We start from the raw sequence: 23483 nt of genomic DNA on the forward strand, positions 1-23483 counted from the left end.
AGCCGACCAGTCCTTGTTTTAACCCCTAAATGCCGAGCGCCAGACAGAGTAACAACAAGTACCATCTCTTAACGTCTTTTGGTATGACGTGGCCAGGGATTGAACACATGACCTTCCGCTCTCTGGGCGGACGCTCTACAACTAGACCACGGAGACGGTCCTCTGGAGGATGAATCGCCATGGTTCTAAATACTCCCTCACCTTGACAAGGCCTTTCTGGAACAGCATCTCGACAACCTCCTTGAGGATGGGCAGGATCCCGCTGTGGTGGATGCCGAGCCCTCTCTTCAAGATGTCCTCCATGTTCCTGATCTGCGGCAAGTTGCGGTCGGGGGGCTTCAACTTGCTCACACATCGATGGAAGAAGATGTGGATCTCACTCTTCTCACTCTGTGTTGTCAGGTCAACGCTGCTCAGCTTGTCTGCATTTTCCTCTATCTTCTTCCGAGAGAAGGTGAAGGCCACCATTGGCAGCTTATCCTTCTTCTTCACCATGTCGATCAGCGACAGCCATACATTCTTGTCCTGAAGTGTGGAATGTGTTAATCATAAATGATTCTGTCTAATCCATAGTTCTCAGTCCTGTCCGGTTTAGACAGAGGTCAGCGGTAGAAACTAAAATTTTTAGTTCAGTAGTCCTTATAATGATAACATGCAAAGCCTTAATAAATGGCATTTTTTCTACTAGTCCTTATGATACCCTAACTTTTTGGCAGTTTGATAAGGACTATAGGACTAGTGCCAATTTCTAACGCTGGAGGTCCAGAATACTTAGAGTAAAGATGGAGGTTAAGAAATAGGAACAGCAGAATGAGACATCTTTTTCTTAATTGTAATAAATTTGGAAGTATAAATGTAACCAACAATGAGATAAAGGACCTCATGGGTGAAAAATCACATTTTGGCTTCTCAGTTCTAAACTATGGTATCTTAGGAACACTAAAATACAATTCACAAGTTTCAATTCATATTTATTACATGTTACATGGCATCAAACTTTTGGAATTATTTTCTGCAAAGTCCCATTTTCAAACTTATAACTGTTTATGTATATAAAATATAATTGCAGTTTTTAGATATAATGTTTGAGAAATCATGTTTTATTAGAAAACGAACTAATGAGAGAACACAAAGATATTTTTGTACAGTTCAAACACATAGCCATTTTTTACAGAGGTTAATTGATGTCAAACGTCCCTTTTTATGACGTCACAGCACACTTGTATCCTTGTGGGTCACACATAATGTCTGGTATTGACAGAAATTAGAGTCCGGTTTTGACTGATTGCAATGTACTTTGTCTACAGATCAACTGACCAAACATTACATAAATATGGAATAAAAAACATTTCATCAGAGTTCCTTGCAGTTAACCTAGTACCTCTACACCAGTTGGTGGCCCGTGAAGATCCGGGGTAGAATAGGTCTTCAGCTACCCATGCTTGCCCTAAAAGGCTACTATGCTTGTCGTAAGAGGCGACTGACGGGATCGGGTGGTCAGACTCGCTGACTTCGTTGATGCATGTCATCGTATCCCAATTGCTTGGATCGATGCTCATGGTATCAATCACTGGGTTGTCTGGGCCAGACTCGATTATTTACAGACTGCCGACATATAGCTGGAATATTGCTGAGTGCAGCGTTAAACAACAAGCCAACCAACCAACCAACATCACTGTGCTGGAAATCTTGTTCAAGTTTACCAACAGAGGAAGGGCAGTAATATGCTTACCTGTGCAGGGTTGCCTCCCCTTGTCCCCTTAGGCCCAAAGCTTTGTGAAGATTTGCTGGCACGTTCTTTCTTGGCCTCAACTGACTTGTTATATCTGCAATGTGGAACAAATCAATCACCATGAAAAAACCACATTGCCTCAAAACAAAATGATGTTCTTACTTCACAGGTTGTGAAACTGACTATATAATAATTTATTTTTATAATCAATTAATAAAACAATTTGAGACAAGAACTGAGAACAAAATTAGCATAATGTTGACACCTCGCCAACTCAAACTTAGGGGACCCATGAAGTAAAGATATTTGTACTTGTAGTTGCAGACAACTGGTGGCAAAGTAATGGTGGCCTGTAAATAACTGAATCCGGACCCAACAATCCAGTGATTGATATTATGAACAGCTCTCCACAGCCGCCCGGATACAATGACATACAATCAACCAAGTCACAGAGGCTGATCACCTAGTCACTTAAGTCATCTTATACACCAAACAGAGGTTGCTGGGGACCTATTCTAACCTGGAATTCCCTTGAAGAACCCACATATTATCTAAGATGCTGCATCTTCTCAACATCCTTCATATCAGCTTAATGTTGATGAATGCTCTTTGTGATCCAGTTCCTAGATGAGCATGGGTATGATGGAAACAAATTAACAAACAAGGAAGTAGGAGGTGAGTGAGTGAGTGAGTTGGGTTTAATGCCACTTTTAACAGTATTCCAGTTATATCACGGCATGTCAGCTTAAAGTGGGAGGAAAGCCTGAAGTGATGCAGATCTCAGACGTTTTCCACTTCGGTGAAACCCACGAGCAGAGGTATGGTCATGACAAACATAGAAACATAATCGGGGCGAACCAGGATTCAAACCCATAATCATAGGTTTGCGGCGTGCCCAAGGGATGCAACTCTGCACAGCGAATAGCAGCGCCTTAGATGACTGAGCCACCCATGCTCCCAAATAGGAGGTGAGGTGAAATGGGGTGCTTGTACTTATCAGGACTAATGCTGCTGGTTTTATAGTGCTAGCCCACTCAAATACCACGCTGCAGTTTAACATGAATACCCCCAATCCCCCACCCCCACTCTCCCTGACACAGTATACTGACTCCAAGCTGACCAGTCCTTGTTTTACCCCCATGCAGGGAAAGAACAAGTTCTATCTTTTCACGTCTTTTGGTACAGTGCAACCAGGGGATCGAACCACTGACCCTTCGGTCTCCAGTCAGACGCTCTATCCACTAGACCACGAAGGTGGTTCACAAACAACTTTGCACTTTAGACTACAAGGTAACATGTGACCCACAATCGATTTGCATTTTAGACTACAAGGTAACATGTGACCCACAATCGATTTGCATTTTAGACTACAAGGTAACATGTGACCCACAATCGATTTGCATTTTAGACTACAAGGTAACATGTGACCCACAATCGATTTTTGCTTTAGACTACAAGGTTACATGCGACCCACATTCGATTTGTGAATCAATAAACGAGTGACTATATATGATTCTTCTCACCCCTGGGTGACAAACTGTCCCTTTGAGTCGACAATGAGGAAGAGTTCGTTGCTGGTCTTGTTGCTGTTGCCTGTGTACAGGAAGTGCTCCAGGGGCACTGGTCGCTTCAGCGTGCTGATCACATAGATCTTCTTCCTCTTGATACGACTGAAATACAGTTGGACACAGTTAGTCAGGGAGTTGGATTTTACGTTTCTGTTGTTTTGTTTTATTTGTTTGTTATTTGTAACACCACACTCAGCAATATTCCAGCTATATGATGGCGGTCTGTAAATAATCAAATCTGGACCAGACAATCCAGTGATTGACATGAGCATCGATAAAATAATTGGAATACAATGACATGCATCAACCAAGTCAGGAAGCCCGAACATTTGATCCGTTGCCTCTTACAACAAGCATGTGGTGCTGAAGATCTTCACAGGTGGTGATGGAGTTCAAGGCTTTCATACCCTGTGACGGCCAGCACTCTATCGTTCTGGAAGACAAGGTTTGCAAGGTCTGTAAAAAAAAAGTCTGGATTAGACAATCCGGTGATTGACACCATGAGCATCGATCCAAGCAAATGGGATCAACCAAGTCAACGAGCATGACCACCTGACTTCGTTGCTTGCCTCTAACCACAAGCATAGGTTTCTGCAGACCAATTTAAACACAGATCTTCATGGGGGATCTTACCCAATCCAGTCAGCAAACTCCATGGTGTTTGGGACTGTGGCGGACAGCAAGATGATGTTAACGTGCTGCGGCAGCATGATCAACACCTCCTCCCACACAACGCCACGCTGGAACAACAACATCATCAACTACAGTCTGACAATAACAACATCACATGTGTAAGATGTACATTTACAGTCCGATTTTACTTCCTTTGTGACCTGATCTCACTTTGGAATGTCACGACTGTACAGAATGTGGGGATCAAACCCATACCTCGTGTAACAAGAGAAAGCATGAACCATATTGTCACATTTGCCATGAATTCTCAAGCTACAACAAGGCTGTTTTTCACAACAGATAATAAGAAGAATCAAACCCGTGCTTTGGCATGAGCAGCGAACACTTTAACTATGTTTGATAGGCATTACTTAGAAGCTGAAGGATGGCAAGACATCGGTATAGATCCTTATACCGTTGTCAGTCTTGCTTGACAACGGTATAAGGATCCATACCGAAACGTCGCTTTTCACAGTATTAAAGAAGTTGTTATCCATTAAATTGTGTCTATCTTGACACTTTAACTACTCGACCACCCCACTGCTCTGTAGGATTATGGTTTGTCCAGTGTCTGTGGGCTCACCTCGGAGTCATTGATGTAGTGGACTTCATCAAAGATTACCCATTCCAGGTCACGTATCACGTCAGACCCATTGTACAACATCGACCTGTAATTAGAGAACAATGTCAGACCCACTGTACAACATCGACCTGTAGTTGACCTGTCGACAACAACACCAACACCATTGTAGAAATTCTGCCTTGGAATCCCCACAGGGAGACCTATTCCACAGTAGGGAGACAAGGGGATGTATTCTACTCTGAAATCTTCATGGAGAGACAAGTATGGGTACTTCATCATCATCATCATCATCATCATCATCATCATTTCTTACCGGTATCATCATCATCATCATCATCATCATCATCATCATCATCATCATTTCTTACCGGAGAATCTCAGTTGTCATGATCAGACACGCGGCTGTCTGATTCAACTGTACATCTCCCGTCACGAGGCCGACGTCACCGAATGTGGTCTTGAAGTCTCGGAACTTTTGATTGGATAACGCCTTGATGGGGGATGTATACACAGTTCTGCAGAGTAGAAAATATATGCTTTACAAACCATACACATGTGGGAAATCAAACCTGGGGCTTTGGCGTGAAGAGCTAACACCTTAACCACGAGGCTATCCCACTGCCCCAATACTGACATGAACGTTTACCTGGTCATGTGTTTGAGAGAGAGAGCGATGGCGTACTCTGCCACCACGGTCTTCCCAGCGGAGGTGTGGGCAGCCACGAAGACACTTTCGTGTTTCTCAAGATGAAGGATAGCCTGCTTCTGGAAGATGTCCGGCTCAAATGGCCACTGTCGACAGAAATATTACTTTTAAATACTGGTATTATAATGGATTCTTTCTTTAGGTATTCAGTCATAGACTGGTTAGTTATAAAATACCTCATAAACCATGTGGGATATTCTCTGGTACCAGTCATTCACAAGTCAGTTGTAAAATACCTCATAAGAAATGTTTTGTATTCTCTCGTAAAAGGTTATTCGCATGTCAGCTCTATAATACCTTTTATCATACCTCCATGTCAGAATGATGAGATCTGATTGGTCCAGTGATCTTGATAAAAGACTTTATCATACCTCCATGTAAAAAATTTGAGATCTGATTGGTTCACATGATCTTGATAAAAGACTTTATCATACCTCCATGTCAAAACTATGAGATCTGATTGGTTCACATGATCTTGATAAAAGACTTTATCATACCTCCATGTCAGAATTATGAGATCTGATTGGTCCAGTGATCTTGATAAAATACTGTGTAACCCACCTTGGAGGGGAATAAATTTCTCAGTGGGGGAATAAGTTTCTTATACCCCGCCAGGAGCAAGTCAGGCTGCTTGTGGAGGTCTGAGAGACAGAATAAATCCCTTATACCACACTTCAAAGCAAAAAGTCACAAGTCAGTTCTAAAATACCTCACAAGAAATGTTCAGTACTCTCTTGTAAAAGGTTATTCACAAGTCAGCTCTATAATACCTTATAAGCCATGTCCGGTATTCTCTTGTAGAAGTCGTCGACTGGTTGGTTGATGTCCACTTTGACAGCCCACTGTTCCTTCACCTCCGCCGGGCGGGGAGTGGGAAGAACGGGGGCACTTGATTTCTCCACCTGGTCATAGCATTGTGCATGAGTGTAGTGTACGTACCTGTAAATTGTGTTAACTCCCACCCTACGACCTCAATACAAGACGATGTAACATTATCTTTATCTGCACTATGGCCTGACTTAGCTATACATAACCCAAATGAAACACTGTTCAAGTGGGGCTCTATCACATGGGCTAAAATTATTGAATGAGTAAATGTTTGTAAATGATCACCCAGCAGGACGTTTGGTAATATTACAAGATCAGAAAATAATTTAATATTTAAGTTACCTGCACTAAGTTCTCCAAGCTTTCACTCCTGGTCAGCGAGTCAGCAGGGGCCTTGGCAGCAGATTCCTGCAATACAGCACCAACATTCTGAACCAGTCTAAACACACTTGACAGCCAAGAACCAGTCTAAACATACCTGACAGCCATGAACCAGTTAAAACACACTTGACAGCCACGAACTGGTCTAAACACACTTGACAGCCACGAACCAGTCGAAACATACCCGACAGCCACGAACTGGTCTAAACACACTTGACAGCCAAGAACCAGTCTAAACACACTTGACAGCCATGAACCAGTCTAAACACACCTGACAGCCATGAACCAGTCTAAACACACCTGACAGCCACGAACCAGTCTAAACACACCTGACAGCCATGAACCAGTCTAAACACACTTGACAGCCATGAACCAGTCTAAACACACCTGACAGCCATGAACCAGTTTAAACACACTTGACAGCCATGAACCAGTCTAAACACACCTGACAGCCATGAACCGGTCTAAACACACCTGACAGCCATGAACCAGTTTAAACACACTTGACAGCCATGAACCGGTCTAAACACACCTGACAGCCATGAACCAGTCTAAACACACCTGACAGCCACGAACCAGTCTAAACACACCTGACAGCCATGAACCAGTCTAAACACATCTGATAGCCATGAACCAGTCTAAACACACCTGACAGCCATGAACCAGTTTAAACACACTTGACAGCCATGAACCAGTCTAAACACACCTGACAGCCATGAACCAGTCTAAACACACCTGACAGCCACGAACCAGTCTAAACACACCTGACAGCCATGAACCAGTCTAAACACATCTGATAGCCATGAACCAGTCTAAACACACCTGACAGCCATGAACCAGTTAAAACACATCTGATAGTCATGAACCAGTCTAAACACACCTGACAGCCATGAACCAGTCTAAACACACCTGACAGCCACGAACTGGTCTAAACACACCTGACAGCCATGAACCAGTTAAAACACATCTGATAGTCATGAACCAGTCTAAACACACCTGACAGCCATGAACCAGTCTAAACACACTTGACAGCCATGAACCAGTCTAAACACACCTGACAGCCATGAACCAGTCTAAACACACCTGACAGCCACGAACTAGTCTAAACACACCTGACAGCCATGAACCAGTCTAAACACACTTGACAGCCATGAACCAGTCTAAACACATCTGACAGCCATGAACCGGTCTAAACACACCTGACAGCCATGAACCAGTTTAAACACACTTGACAGCCATGAACCAGTCTAAACACACTTGACAGCCATGAACCAGTTTAAACACACCTGACAGCCATGAACCAGTCTAAACACACCTGACAGCCATGAACCAGTCTAAACACATCTGACAGCCATGAACTAGTCTAAACACACCTGACAGCCATGAACCAGTCTAAACACACTTGACAGCCATGAACCAGTCTAAACACATCTGACAGCCATGAACCAGTCTAAACACACCTGACAGCCATGAACCAGTCTAAACACACCTGACAGCCATGAACTAGTCTAAACACACCTGACAGCCATGAACCAGTCTAAACACACTTGACAGCCATGAACCAGTCTAAACACATCTGACAGCCATGAACCAGTCTAAACACACCTGACAGCCACGAACCAGTCTAAACACACCTGACAGCCATGAACCAGTCTAAACACATCTGATAGCCATGAACCAGTCTAAACACACCTGACAGCCATGAACCAGTTTAAACACACTTGACAGCCATGAACCAGTCTAAACACACCTGACAGCCATGAACCAGTCTAAACACACCTGACAGCCACGAACTGGTCTAAACACACCTGACAGCCATGAACCAGTTAAAACACATCTGATAGTCATGAACCAGTCTAAACACACCTGACAGCCATGAACCAGTCTAAACACACTTGACAGCCATGAACCAGTCTAAACACACCTGACAGCCATGAACCAGTCTAAACACACCTGACAGCCACGAACTAGTCTAAACACACCTGACAGCCATGAACCGGTCTAAACACACCTGACAGCCATGAACCAGTTAAAACACATCTGATAGTCATGAACCAGTCTAAACACACCTGACAGCCATGAACCAGTCTAAACACACTTGACAGCCATGAACCAGTCTAAACACACCTGACAGCCATGAACCAGTCTAAACACACCTGACAGCCACGAACCAGTCTAAACACACCTGACAGCCACGAACCAGTCTAAACACACCTGACAGCCATGAACCAGTCTAAACACACTTGACAGCCATGAACCAGTCTAGATGTGTTTTAACTGGTTCATGGCTGTCAGGTGTGTTTAGACTGGTTCATGGCTATCAGATGTGTTTAGACTGGTTCATGGCTGTCAGGTGTGTTTAGACTGGTTCGTGGCTGTCAGGTGTGTTTAGACTGGTTCATGGCTGTCAGGTGTGTTTAGACTGGTTCATGGCTGTCAAGTGTGTTTAAACTGGTTCATGGCTGTCAGGTGTGTTTAGACTGGTTCATGGCTATCAGATGTGTTTAGACTGGTTCATGGCTGTCAGGTGTGTTTAGACTGGTTCGTGGCTGTCAGGTGTGTTTAGACTGGTTCATGGCTGTCAGGTGTGTTTAGACCGGTTCATGGCTGTCAAGTGTGTTTAAACTGGTTCATGGCTGTCAGGTGTGTTTAGACTGGTTCATGGCCCTCAAATGTGTTTAGACCGGTTCATGGCTGTCAGGTGTGTTTAGACTAGTTCGTGGCTGTCAGGTGTGTTTAGACTGGTTCATGGCTGTCAGGTGTGTTTAGACTGGTTCATGGCTGTCAGGTGTGTTTAGACTGGTTCATGGCTGTCAGGTGTGTTTAGACTGGTTCATGGCTGTCAAGTGTGTTTAGACTGGTTCATGGCTGTCAGGTGTGTTTAGACTGGTTCGTGGCTGTCAGGTGTGTTTAGACTGGTTCGTGGCTGTCAGGTGTGTTTAGACTGGTTCATGGCTGTCAGGTGTGTTTAGACTGGTTCATGGCTGTCAAGTGTGTTTAGACTGGTTCATGGCTGTCAGGTGTGTTTAGACTGGTTCATGACTATCAGATGTGTTTTAACTGGTTCATGGCTGTCAGGTGTGTTTAGACCGGTTCATGGCTGTCAGGTGTGTTTAGACTAGTTCGTGGCTGTCAGGTGTGTTTAGACTGGTTCATGGCTGTCAGGTGTGTTTAGACTGGTTCATGGCCATGAACCAGTCTAAACACACCTGACAGCCACGAACTAGTCTAAACACACCTGACAGCCATGAACCGGTCTAAACACATTTGAGGGCCATGAGGGAGTGATGGAGGGAGGGAGGGGAGGGAGGGGAGCGAGTGATGGAGGGAGGGGAGGGAGTGATGGAGGGAGGGGAGGGAGTGATGGAGGGAGGGAGGGAGGGGAGGGAGGGGAGCAAGTGATGGAGGGAGGGGAGGGAGTGATTGAGGGAGTGATGGAGGGATGGAGGGAGGGGAGGGAGTGATGGGGGAAGGAAGGAGGGATGGAGGGAGGGAGTGATGGAGGGAGTGATGGAGGGAGGGAGTGATGGAGGGAGGGAGGGGAATGAGTGATGGAGGGAGGGGAGGGAGTGATGAAGGGAGGGGAGCAAGTGATGAAGGGAGGGGAGGGAGTGATGGAGGGAGGGGAGGGAGTGATGGAGGGAGGGAGGGAGTGATGGAGGGAGTGATGGAGGGATGGAGGGAGGGGAGGGAGTGATGGAGGGAGGGAAGGAGGAACTGAGGGAGGGAGTGATGGAGGGAGGGGAATGAGTGATGGAGGGAGGGGAGGGAGTGATGGAGGGAGGGAAGGGAGTGATGGAGGGAGGGGAGGGAGCGATGGAGGGAGGGGAGGGAGTGATGGAGGGAGGGGAGGGAATGATGGAGGGAGGGAAGGAGGAACGGAGTGATGGAGGGAGGGAATGGAGGGAGTGATGGAGGGAGGGAGGGGAGGGAGTGATGGAGGGAGTGATAGAGGGAGGGAGGCAGTGATGGAGGTAGGGGAGGGAGTGATGGAGGGATGGAGGGAGGAAGGGGAGGGAGTGATGGAGGGAGTGATGGAGGGATGGAGGGAGGGAGGGAGGGAAGGGAGTGATGGAGGGATGGAGGGAGGAAGGGGAGGGAGTGATGGAGGAAGGGGAGGGAGTGATGGAGGGAGGGATGGGAGGGAGTGATGGAGGGAGGAAGGGGAGGGAGTGATGGAGGAAGGGGAGGGAGTGATGGAGGGAGGGATGGGAGGGAGTGATGGAGGGAGGGGAGGGAGTGATGGAGGGAGGGGAGGGAGTGATGGAGGGAGGGAGGGAGCATGGAGCATGTAAAGTAATCAAACCTTTTCCTTCCCCTGTGGTTCTGTTTCTTCATCACTGTCACCAAGGTCAAGGTCGTCTCCGCCAGCTAAAATGTCTGCCAGATTGATGACATCAGCATTATGACTAGTTTTTCCCGATGTCTCAAATGTCATTCCAGCCTTCATACCTGGCGGAACTGTGAGCAAACCTAGAAACACAAGTGGAGATTGAGTGAGTGAGCGAATGTGTAAATCTAGAAACACAAGTGGAGATTGAGCGAGTGAGTGAATGTGTAAATCTAGAAAACACAAGTGGAGATTGAGTGTGTGAGTGAGTGAGTGAAAGTGTAAATCTAGAAAACACAAGTGGAGAGAGAGTGAGTGAGTGAAAGTGTAAATCTAGAAAAAACGCAAGTGGAGATTGAGTGAGTGAGTGAATGTGTAAATCTAGAAAACACAAGTGGAGATTGAGTGAGTGAGTGAATGTGTAAATCTAGAAAACACAAGTGGAGATTGAGTGAGTGAGTGAGTGAATGTGTAAATCTAGAAAACACAAGTGGAGATTGAGTGAGTGAGTGAGTGAGTGAGTGAGTGAATGTGTAAATCTAGAATTGCCAGTGGAGATTGAGTGAGTGTGTGAATGTGTAAATGTAGAAACACAAGTGGAGATTGAGTGAGTGAGTGAGTGAGTGAATGTGTAAATCTAGAATTGCCAGTGGAGATTGAGTGAGTGTGTGAATGTGTAAATGTAAAAACACAAGTGGAGATTGAGTGAGTGAGTGAGTAAGTGAGAGTGAATGTGTAAATCTAGAATTGCCAGTGAAGATTGAGTGAGTGTGTGAATGTGTAAATGTAGAAACACAAGTGGAGATTGAGTGAGTGAGTGAGTGAGTGAATGTGTAAATCTAGAATTGCCAGTGGAGATTGAGTGAGTGTGTGAATGTGTAAATGTAGAAACACAAGTGGAGATTGAGTGAGTGAGTGAGTGAGTGAATGTGTAAATCTAGAAACACAAGTGGAGATTGAGTGTTTGGATACCATGAGCTGTATATTTATGACTACGGAAGGAGCAATGATTCATAGGGTTGGTGAATGTATAAATTCACAAGCCCCTCAGTGATATTACTGACCGGTCCATTCAGTTTACGTCTACAGAATACTACTTGAACCACACCTTGTGGCAAATCTTGCATCTATTCTAATTAAATATAACTTCATTACCTTTCTCAAACTCGACAACAGCAGTTTCAACTCCACCATCCACAGCCTCCAGCTCAGGCTCATCCAGGCCTCCTGTGGCAATTATAGATCTCACATAAGTCTCCTGTGACACAGATCACCCATAAGTCCCTCCTGTGACAATCACAGATCACACATAAGTCCCTCCTGTGACACTCACAGATCACACATAAGTCCCTCCTGTGACAATCACAGATCACACACAAGTCTCATGTGACACTCACAGATAACACATAAGTCTCTCCTGTGACACTCACAGATCACACATAGGTCTCCTGTGACAATCAAAGATCACACATAAGTCTCCTGTGACACTCACAGATCACACATAAGTCCCTCCTGTGACAATCACAGATCACACACAAGTCTCATGTGACACTCACAGATCACACATAAGTCTCTCCTGTGACACTCACAGATCACACATAGGTCTCCTGCGACAATCAAAGATCACACATAAGTCTCCTGTGACACTCACAGATCACACATAAGTCCCTCCTGTGACAATCACAGATCACACACAAGTCTCATGTGACACTCACATATCACACATAAGTCTCTCCTGTGACACTCACAGATCACACATAAGTCTCTCCTGTGACACTCACAGATCACACATAGGTCTCCTGTGACAATCAAAGATCACACATAAGTCTACTGTGACACTCACAGATCACACATAAGTCTTTCCTGTGACAATCATAGATCACACATAAGTCTCCTGTGACAATCACAGATCACACATAAGTCTTTTCAGTGACAATCACAGATCACACATAAATTCCCTCCTGTGACAATCACAGATCACACACAAGTCTCCTGTGACACTCACAGATCACACATAAGTCCCTCCTGTGACAACCATAGATCACACATAAGTCTCCTGTGACAATCACAGATCACACATAAGTCTCCTGGGACAACCATAGATCACACATAAGTCTCTCCTGTGACACTCACAGATCACACATAATTCCCTCCTGTGACAACCATAGATCACCCATAAGTCCCTCCTGTGACAATCACAGATCACACATAAGTCCCTCCTTTGACAATCACAGATCACACATAAGTCTCTCCTGTGACAATCACAGATCACACATAAGTCTCCTGGGACAACCTTAGATCACACATAAGTCTCTCCTGTGACAACCATAGATCACATGTAAGTCTCCTGTGACAATCACAGATCACACATAAGTCTCTCCTGTGACAATCACAGATCACACATAAGTCTCTCCTGTGACAACCATAGATAACACGTAAGTCTCCTGAGACAATCACAGATCACACATAAGTCTCTCCTGTGACAATCACAGATCACACATAAGTCCCTCCTGTGACAATCACAGATCACCCATAAGTCTCTCCTGTGACAACCATAGATAACACGTAAGTCTCCTGTGACAATCACAGATAACACATAAGTCTCTCCTGTGACAATCACAGATCACACATAAGTCTCCTGTGACAATCAAAGATCACCCATAAGTCTCCTGTGACACTCACAGATCACACATAAGTCAATCCTGTGACAACCATAGATCACACATAAGTCTCCTGTGACAATCACAGATCACACATAAGTCTCGTGGGACAACCACAGATCACACATAAGTCCCTCCTGGGACAACCATAGATCACACATAAGTCTCTCCTGTGACAACCACAGATCACACATAAGTCCCTCCTGTGACAACCATAGATCACACATAATTCCCTCCTGTGACAATCACAGATCACACATAAGTCTCCTGTGACACTCACAGATCACACATAAGTCTCTCCTGTGACAATCACAGATCACACATAAGTCTCCTGTGACAATCAAAGATCACACATAAGTCTTTCCTGTGACAACCATAGATCACACATAAGTCTCCTGTGACAACCACAGATCACACATAAGTCTCCTGGGACAACCATAGATCACACATAAGTCTCCTGGGAAACTCACAGATCACACATAAGTCTCTCCTGTGACACTCACAGATCACACATAAGTCTCCTGGGACAATCACAGATCACACATAAGTCTCTCCTGTGACAACCATAGATCACCCATAAGTCTCCTGTGACAATCACAGATCACACATAAGTCTCCTGGGACAACCATAGATCACACATAAGTCTCTCCTGTGACAATCACAGATCACACATAATTCCCTCCTGGGACACTCACAGATCACACATAAGTCTCTCCTGTGACAATCACAGATCACACATAAGTCTCCTGTGACACTCACAGATCACACATAAGTCTTTCCTGTGACAATCACAGATCACACACAAGTCTCATGTGACAATCACAGATCACACATAAGTCTCTCCTGTGACACTCACAGATCACACATAGGTCTCCTGTGACAATCAAAGATCACACATAAGTCTCCTGTGACACTCACAGATCACACATAAGTCTCTCCTGTGACAATCACAGATCACACACAAGTCTCATGTGACACTCACAGATCACACATAAGTCTCTCCTGTGACACTCACAGATCACACATAGGTCTCCTGTGACAATCAAAGATCACACATAAGTCTCCTGTGACACTCACAGATCACACATAAGTCCCTCCTGTGACAATCACAGATCACACACAAGTCTCATGTGACACTCACAGATCACACATAAGTCTCTCCTGTGACACTCACAGATCACACATAGGTCTCCTGTGACAATCAAAGATCACACATAAGTCTACTGTGACACTCACAGATCACACATAAGTCTTTCCTGTGACAATCATAGATCACACATAAGTCTCCTGTGACAATCACAGATCACACATAAGTCTTTTCTGTGACAATCACAGATCACACATAAATTCCCTCCTGTGACAATCACAGATCACACACAAGTCTCCTGTGACACTCACAGATCACACATAAGTCCCTCCTGTGACAACCATAGATCACACATAAGTCTCCTGTGACAACCATAGATCACACATAAGTCTCTCCTGTGACACTCACAGATCACACATAATTACCTCCTGTGACAACCATAGATCACCCATAAGTCCCTCCTGTGACAATCACAGATCACACATAAGTCCCTCCTTTGACAATCACAGATCACACATAAGTCTCTCCTGTGACAATCACAGATCACACATAAGTCTCCTGGGACAACCTTAGATCACACATAAGTCTCTCCTGTGACAACCATAGATCACATGTAAGTCTCTTGTGACAATCACAGATCACACATAAGTCTCTCCTGTGACAATCACAGATCACACATAAGTCTCTCCTGTGACAACCATAGATAACACGTAAGTCTCCTGTGACAATCACAGATCACACATAAGTCTCTCTTGTGACAATCACAGATCACACATAAGTCCCTCCTGTGACAATCACAGATCACCCATAAGTCTCCTGTGACACTCACAGATCACACATAAGTCACTCCTGTGACAACCATAGATCACACATAAGTCTCCTGTGATAATCACAGATCACCCATAAGTCCCTCCTGGGACAACCATAGATCACACATAAGTCTCTCCTGTGACAACCACAGATCACACATAAGTCCCTCCTGTGACAACCATAGATCACACATAATTCCCTCCTGTGACAATCACAGATCACACATAATTCCCTCCTGTGACAATCACAGATCACACATAAGAATCCTGTGACACTCACAGATCACACATAAGTCTCTCCTGTGACAATCACAGATCACACATAAGTCTCCTGTGACACTCACAGATCACACATAAGTCTCTCCTGGGACAATCACAGATCACACATAAGTCTCCTGTGACAATCACAGATCACACATAAGTCTTTCCTGTGACAACCATAGATCACACATAAGTCTCCTGTGACAACCACAGATCACACATAAGTCTCCTGGGACAACCATAGATCACACATAAGTCTCCTGGGAAAGTCACAGATCACACATAAGTCTCCTGGGACAACCACAGATCACACATAAGTCTCCTGGGACAATCACAGATCACACATAAGTCTCTCCTGTGACAACCATAGATCACACATAAGTCCCTCCTGTGACACTCACAGATCACACATAAGTCTCTCCTGTGACAATCACAGATCACACATAAGTCTCCTGTGACACTCACAGATCACACATAAGTCTCTCCTGTGACAATCACAGATCACACATAAGTCTCCTGTGACACTCACAGATCACACATAAGTCCCTCCTGTGACAATCACAGATCACACATAAGTCTCCTGTGACACTCACAGATCACACATAAGTCCCTCCTGTGACAACCATAGATCACACATAAGTCTCCTGTGACAATCATAGATCACACATAAGTCTCTCCTGTGACAATCACAGATCACACATAAGTCTCCTGTGACACTCACAGATCACACATAAGTCCCTCCTGTGACAACCATAGATCACACATAAGTCTCCTGGGACAACCATAGATCACACATAAGTCTCTCCTGTGACACTCACAGATCACACACAAGTCTCTCCTGTGACACTCACAGATCACACACAAGTCTCTCCTGTGACAATCACAGATCACACACATGTCTCCTGTGACACTCACAGATCACACATAAGTCCCTCCTGTGACAATCACATATATATGAAATGCTGCCTAACCATTGCCATGACAAACATTCTGTGATAGTGTCCTGTCAATGTCCCGAGGTGGCTTTTGGACTGCCTTCTCTATATAATGGATCTACCAGAGAACTGAATAATAACCAGAGCCTCACAGAGACTTCTGTTGTACTGAGCCCCGGCCTGACCACCGTCCCAGGGAAGGTCTCACCTGGCCAGAAGGGGTAGTTCCCTGTGTTGCCCTTCACATCCTGACTCGCTGGCCCGGGGGGCCGTCTCAAAGATAAAGAGTTGTTAGCAGTTTTACCAGTGTCTGGAATATATTCCTGAAATGTGACAAACACTTACATAAGTATAACTTCTAAACCTTCAACATATTTGATACTTTCTTTCGTCTAGATCAATTTTGCCACAACATTAAACTTTAATTGTTTTACAAAAATGACCTCTGTCCAAAGGCGTCCTCTCGTGGCCTTCCTCTACTTGTATGGTGGTCTGTACTGGACATATTCACTTACCTCCTTGTACCCCAGGAGCTGTTCTGTTGTAGCCTTCCTCTACTTGTATGGTGGTCTGTACTGGACATATTCACTCACCTCCTTGTACCCCAGGAGCTGTTCTGTTGTAGCCTTCCTCTACTTGTATGGTGGTCTGTACTGGACATATTCACTCACCTCCTTGTACTCCAGGAGCTGTTCTGTTGTAGCCTTCCTCTACTTGTATGGTGGTCTGTACTGGGCATATTCACACTCACCTCCTTGTACCCCAGGAGCTGTCCTCTCGTGGCCTTCCTCTACTTGTATGGTGGTCTGTACTGGACATATTCACTCACCTCCTTGTACCCTAGGAGCTGTTCTGTTGTGGCCTTCCTCTACTTGTATGGTGGTCTGTACTGGACATATTCACACACCTCCTTGTACCCCAGTAGCTGTCCTCTCATGGCCTTCCTTTACTTGTATGGTGGTCTGTACTGGACATATTCACTCACCTCCTTGTACCCCAGTAGCTGTCCTGTTGTAGCATTCTGTTCTACTTGTATGTTGGTCTGTACTGGACATATTCACTTACCTCCTTGTACCCCAGGAGCTGTTCTGTTGTAGCCTTCCTCTACTTGTATGTTGGTCTGTACTGGACATATTCACTCACCTCCTTGTACCCCAGGAGCTGTTCTGTTGTAGCCTTCCTCTACTTGTATGTTGGTCTGTACTGGACATATTCACACACCTCCTTGTACCCCAGGAGCTGTTCTGTTGTAGCCTTCCTCTACTTGTATGGTGGTCTGTACTGGGCATATTCACTCACCTCCTTGTACCCCAGGAGCTGTCCTCTCGTGGCCTTCCTCTACTTGTATGGTGGTCTGTACTGGACATATTCACACACCTCCTTGTACCCCAGGAGCTGTTCTGTTGTAGCCTTCCTCTACTTGTATGGTGGTCTGTACTGGGCATATTCACTCACCTCCTTGTACCCCAGGAGCTGTCCTCTCGTGGCCTTCCTCTACTTGTATGGTGGTCTGTACTGGACATATTCACACACCTCCTTGTACCCCAGGAGCTGTTCTGTTGTAGCCTTCCTCTACTTGTATGGTGGTCTGTACTGGGCATATTCACTCACCTCCTTGTACCCCAGGAGCTGTCCTCTCGTGGCCTTCCTGTACTTGTATGGTGGTCTGTACTGGACATATTCACACTCACCTCCTTGTACCCCAGGAGCTGTCCTCTCGTGGCCTTCCTCTACTTGTATGGTGGTCTGTACTGGACATATTCACTCACCTCCTTGTACCCTAGGAGCTGTTCTGTTGTGGCCTTCCTCTACTTGTATGGTGGTCTGTACTGGACATATTCACACACCTCCTTGTACCCCAGGAGCTGTCCTCTCATGGCCTTCCTCTACTTGTATGGTGGTCTGTACTGGACATATTCACTCACCTCCTTGTACCCTAGGAGCTGTTCTGTTGTGGCCTTCCTCTACTTGTATGGTGGTCTGTACTGGACATATTCACACTCACCTCCTTGTACCCCAGGAGCTGTCCTGTCATGGCCTTCCTCTACTTGTATGGTGATCTGTATTGGACACATTCACTCACCTCCTTGTACCCCAGTAGCTGTCCTGTTGTAGCATTCCGTTCTACTTGTATGGTGGTCTGTACTGGACAAACACCTATTGACAACAAACGTTCAGGTTTTCTTTCTCTTGGCCAGAACCTGAAATGATATGCATCCTTGTACCAATTCCATACAATCCTGTCACATCTGCAGCAATTTTTGGATATTCCTGATACACTAAATCTCCCAGTGTAAATGAGCATATGACATGATAAGCTTCCTTAATTTCAAAGCTAAAAAGCCATTTTTCAAATAATAAAGTGACAGTGTATAAGAATAGGACATTTGATGTACAGAGCTGTGTCACTTAGCTTCTATGGCTAATAGATTGCTGAAGTCGAAATACAATTCCAGCTGTTGAGAAATGGCTTTGAAACAACAGGGTTAAACTGAAGCACTTCTCAAGTTTGTGTGAATCCTGGCTTCCATGACCTGCACAACGGTGATGTGAGGTGAGGTGAGGTGATGTGAGGTGAGGTGAGGTGAGGTGAGGTGAGGTGAAAGTGGGTTTACTGTCGCGTCCAAGATTATTGCGCTTATATAGCGACGTGCATGCACGTGTATGTGTGAGTGACTGCTTGTACTAGTCCGGACTGATGCCGATTTATAGTGCTAGCACACTGAGATACCATGCCGCAGTTTAACATGAATACCCCACTCAGACACAATATACTGACTCCGAGCCGACCTGTCCTTGTTTTAGCCCTTTAATGCCGAGCGCCAGACAGGGTAACAACAAGTACCATCTTTTAACGTCTTTTGGTATGACGCGGCCAGGGATTGAACCCCGGACCTTCCGCTCTCCGGGGGGACGCTCTACCACTAGACCATGGAGGTGGTCCTGCACAACTGTGAGTTTAGTATATAAATATTACTCAGTTGCCATGTTATGATCCATGATCTTCCAAAATCATATCCATGTTTGAAAGTTTCCCCACAGTAATAAATGACAACTAACTATCACATTCGTCAGTTCTTCCTGTTACATTATAATCAGCTGATACATCTTGACATACCTAGAAAATGTCTATATTTCCACCGCACTAACTGATGCTAAACATGCTAAAGGTGTGATAGTGTAAACACCAAACCCCCACTGATTCTGTGTTATACTTACTGCTGAGATCGGAGGACGTCATGAACTGGCAGCTGTTCAGGACAAGTGAGGTAGTGCTCCAGCTCTTCCTGTAGGGTTGGCAGAACAGGCGGCAGCCCACAAGGCAGCTGGAATACACACATAGGGGGTGGGTGAGTGAGCCTGAATGGGTGGGTTTTGTTTGTTTGTTTGTTGTTTAACACCATACTCAGCAATATTCCAGCTATATGACAGGGGTCTGTCAATAATCAAGTCTGGACCAGACAATCCAGTGATAGACACAGCACGATCATCGATCCACGCAATTGGGATACGATGACATGCACCAACCAAGTCGCCAAGCCTGACCACCCGATCCCGTTATTCGCCTCTTACAACAAGTGTAGTTGCCTTTTATGGCAAACATGGGTTACTGAAGACGAGTAGGTGGGTAAACGGATGGGTGAGTGGCTGGTTAGGTTATTTGGTGGGTGGATGAGGGAGGGAAGTATGGAGTTTGGTTTAGGTCACTGTTAGCAACAATCCCGCCACATCATGGCAGTTGAAGAATAGGCTCCACATTTGGCCCTGTGAGTCTACAATCACAAACCTACAAAATTATCTTTCAAATGAGAAAAAGCAATTGTGTAAATTGTTATTTTTTATGTTTGTTATAGATTTCACACAATCATTAAATGTGCACTTTAACTCTATTGATCGACAGTCGTTTATCCTCTCTCCAGACTAGCTCTAGATACCGTAATCAATGCCTTGTGTATAACTGACAAATTCCTGCTTTGTTGAAGCACATTATGAGCAGTGAGTGAGTATGGTTTTATGCCGCTTTTAGCAATATTCCAGCAATATTACGGCGGGGGACACCATAAATGGGCTTCACAGATTGTACCCATGTCGGGAATCGAACCCGTGACAAGCGAACGCTTTAACCACTAGACTAATGACCACCCCCATTATGAGCAGAGTAGTCATTAACTGCTAGACTGATCAACACCATCATATTACAGTTGACAGGCACAGTTAGTTTAGGATGATGAAGACTCCCTTTAATAAATTATTCAGTTCACTATGGCTTACAGTCTTTCGAGGCAAAACACACTGGTGATCTGTGGTTTCTACCGGGACGACTTCCACACCTCCATGACAACCAGTTTGGACCAGATCAAACTTCATTTCAGGCGTCTGCATCTTCTCAAGTTTCCAGTAACTTCTGGGAAGCCGATCTGCTGTAAAATCCTATTTACATTTTACAAGGAATTTTTGCAAGTTTTGTGTAAACAATGTTAAACTGTATCCCGACATGATGAATGGTCCAAGTGATGTGAGTAGAGCAAACAAAATTCATCACTGTTAGTTCCATTCATACTTTACAATGTTTACAATGAATTTGTTGGGTTTAACACCACTTTGAACCGTATTTCAGTTATAACACAGCATGTTGGCTCAATCAAGGAATATTTCTCAGGGTTATCTCTATATACATTAGCATCAATAATCAGAGTTTTCACATTGATGATGTGTAATTCATTATTTCATTCTCATCATGAAAAAAATACATTACAAAACATCAAACAAATTAACAGATATAATTGATATTAGAGAGGGTGTCGGACAGGAAGATGAATTAATAAGATGCATGAGTAGACAGATGCTGAATATCTGGTCTTGACCAGAAAGCAGAATTTGTTCCCTAAGGATGCTAAGGGGAGTCAACAAACCTTCAGATTGTGGATTGCACCTTCATGATCTTATGCAAGTTATACAATTTAACAGATTAACATCATTGGTGTTTGTAGTTGTTTTAGTAGTGTTTCTGTATGGTTTTTTTTCCATCTTACAGAGCATCTTCCTGAGGCAAGGCCGTTAACTGTACATAAAAGTCCAGTTTCCACCCTTGCCGAAGTAGGCTGGAATTCCAGGGGTTACATTTTGCCTGGATTAACGAGTCTTTGCATAGTCCAATCAGACATCCGGTTTGTAAACAACATGGTTTCAACTTGTAAAATTTCGGTCGACTGCAATATTTCCAATGTTTTTCATGTTTTTAATCAAGATGCTCAAGTGATTTGATGTGCACTTGTGAGGTAAGACCCGTATTATTACAATAGCGATCATGATTATGCGGCATTATTTCTTCAAATTACACTTTTAAAGGAAAACATAAAAAACTACAAACTTTCATGAATGCATGTATTTGATGTCCACAAATGTATGGGTATATAAATGTAAGCCAATATGTGGGTGTGCCAAAATATGTACCCACGAAAACAGGTGACACTGTAACCATAAGAAAGAGAAAGTAGCTGACTAAACAAATTGAAGCCGCGATCATTCGACGTGTGCTTTACGTCAAGTGTCACTTCAATGGACAGTTATATCCTGAATGTAATCAGTGTTCTTTCATGATGTTTGCATGTGACTTACCAACTTGAACAATCAATACTGGAGCACATACCGTGCAGACAGGTTACACGATATCACGTTCTCATGGGCGCAGCCATCTTGAATCGTGGGTTTGCCATAAATAGACTAGACTGTTGTAAACACTTGAGGCGTTTTCATTTCCTGAAGTGACTCGTTGTAAACGCGCCATAGTATTATATCATAAGTTGGAAATCAGATATATGTATATACCTTAGCTAAAAACAATTTGTTGGGGATTTTACGACATGGATCACTTTCATGTGCACGAGTCCAATCAATGTCGTAAAGTCCCCCACAATGTTTTAATTTATTTATATACATACAGAAGACTGACCCATCCGACATGATGTATCGATGCTCATGATATCAATCACTGGATTGTTTGGTCCAGACACGATTATTTATAGACCGTCGTCAAATAGGTGAAATATTGCTGAGTGCGGCGTTAAACATTATACAACAAACAAACAAACAAAATGAAATAGATGAAACGTAAGATTGAACGCAACATGAAATGGAGAATGTTAGCAACTGGTTAGTACATGTAAATTCTAGAAGATCATGAATGCCTTGGCCCGAGCCGATATCAATTCATGCCCAACAAAATCCAAATAGGCATTAAAAGTTTAACGTCGTTTCAGATAAGTATATGGCGATGGACAGAAAAGGTCTTCAGTGACACCAAACCCCAGGCCCACCCCAAAATAATTACCGTATTCGACGTAATAAGCGCCCAGGGAGATCTTAAAATTAGAAATAGGGGGCTCTTATTAGAATATAATGTTGGTGAGATAAAAAACAGAGTTGAAAGATTGTAAATTTTGTGGTTTATCCTGACAGCCTGAAATGATATAAAAAAGAATCTGTGGGTATTATACACGATAGACATATTTTCGAGAATTGAATTGCCCATAATTAAGGGAGCGTATCATATACGAATAAATAAGTCTTGTGTATATTGATCAATCGGAAGGGGTGCTAATCGGGATTGTTCACTAGCCAATATATTAGTAAGTATCGCCGTGGGCGCTTATTACGTCGATTACGGTAATTGTAGCAGAGACTATATACCGATATTTGGTCTCTGATTGTAGGGATTTCACCTCATCACAAACCTGACACGAGTCTCGTTTGTTTCGTGGGCCTGTGGTTTGTGTTTTATCCGTACGAGCAGCCTCATTGAAAATAACAGCCTCAAGATAGTAATATATGAACTACAGTGATTGAATGAGTTAGAATTTAACGCCACATCGGCAATATTTCATCCACATCGTGACGAGAACTTGTGATGGAAAATCAACACTCAAGCAGG

General features: G+C 44.2%; 1 protein-coding gene across 1 annotated transcript in view; it reads right to left on the reverse strand.

The window, feature by feature from the left end:
* Positions 1-22260, reverse strand: part of LOC139459573 (superkiller complex protein 2-like) — a 38378-nt gene extending 16118 nt beyond the window's left edge. The window contains exons 1-16 of the mRNA XM_071241126.1: positions 22172-22260; positions 20825-20973; positions 19772-19878; positions 18636-18753; positions 16761-16875; positions 11956-12027; positions 10777-10943; positions 6432-6497; positions 6032-6163; positions 5202-5347; positions 4924-5070; positions 4556-4640; positions 3934-4040; positions 3256-3402; positions 1733-1826; positions 202-525 (exon numbers count right to left, since the gene is read on the reverse strand). Of these exons, the coding sequence (XP_071097227.1) occupies positions 202-525; positions 1733-1826; positions 3256-3402; positions 3934-4040; positions 4556-4640; positions 4924-5070; positions 5202-5347; positions 6032-6163; positions 6432-6497; positions 10777-10943; positions 11956-12027; positions 16761-16875; positions 18636-18753; positions 19772-19878; positions 20825-20935 (1938 nt within the window). The 5' untranslated portion in view covers positions 20936-20973; positions 22172-22260. The remainder of the gene's footprint in view (positions 1-201; positions 526-1732; positions 1827-3255; positions 3403-3933; positions 4041-4555; positions 4641-4923; positions 5071-5201; positions 5348-6031; positions 6164-6431; positions 6498-10776; positions 10944-11955; positions 12028-16760; positions 16876-18635; positions 18754-19771; positions 19879-20824; positions 20974-22171) is intronic.
* Positions 22261-23483: the final 1223 nt, after the last annotated feature.

Source organism: Haliotis cracherodii, unplaced genomic scaffold, assembly GCF_022045235.1.
Source record: "Haliotis cracherodii isolate W230 unplaced genomic scaffold, xgHalCrac1.p SCAF_13, whole genome shotgun sequence".
Classification (NCBI taxonomy): Eukaryota; Metazoa; Mollusca; class Gastropoda; order Lepetellida; family Haliotidae; genus Haliotis; species Haliotis cracherodii.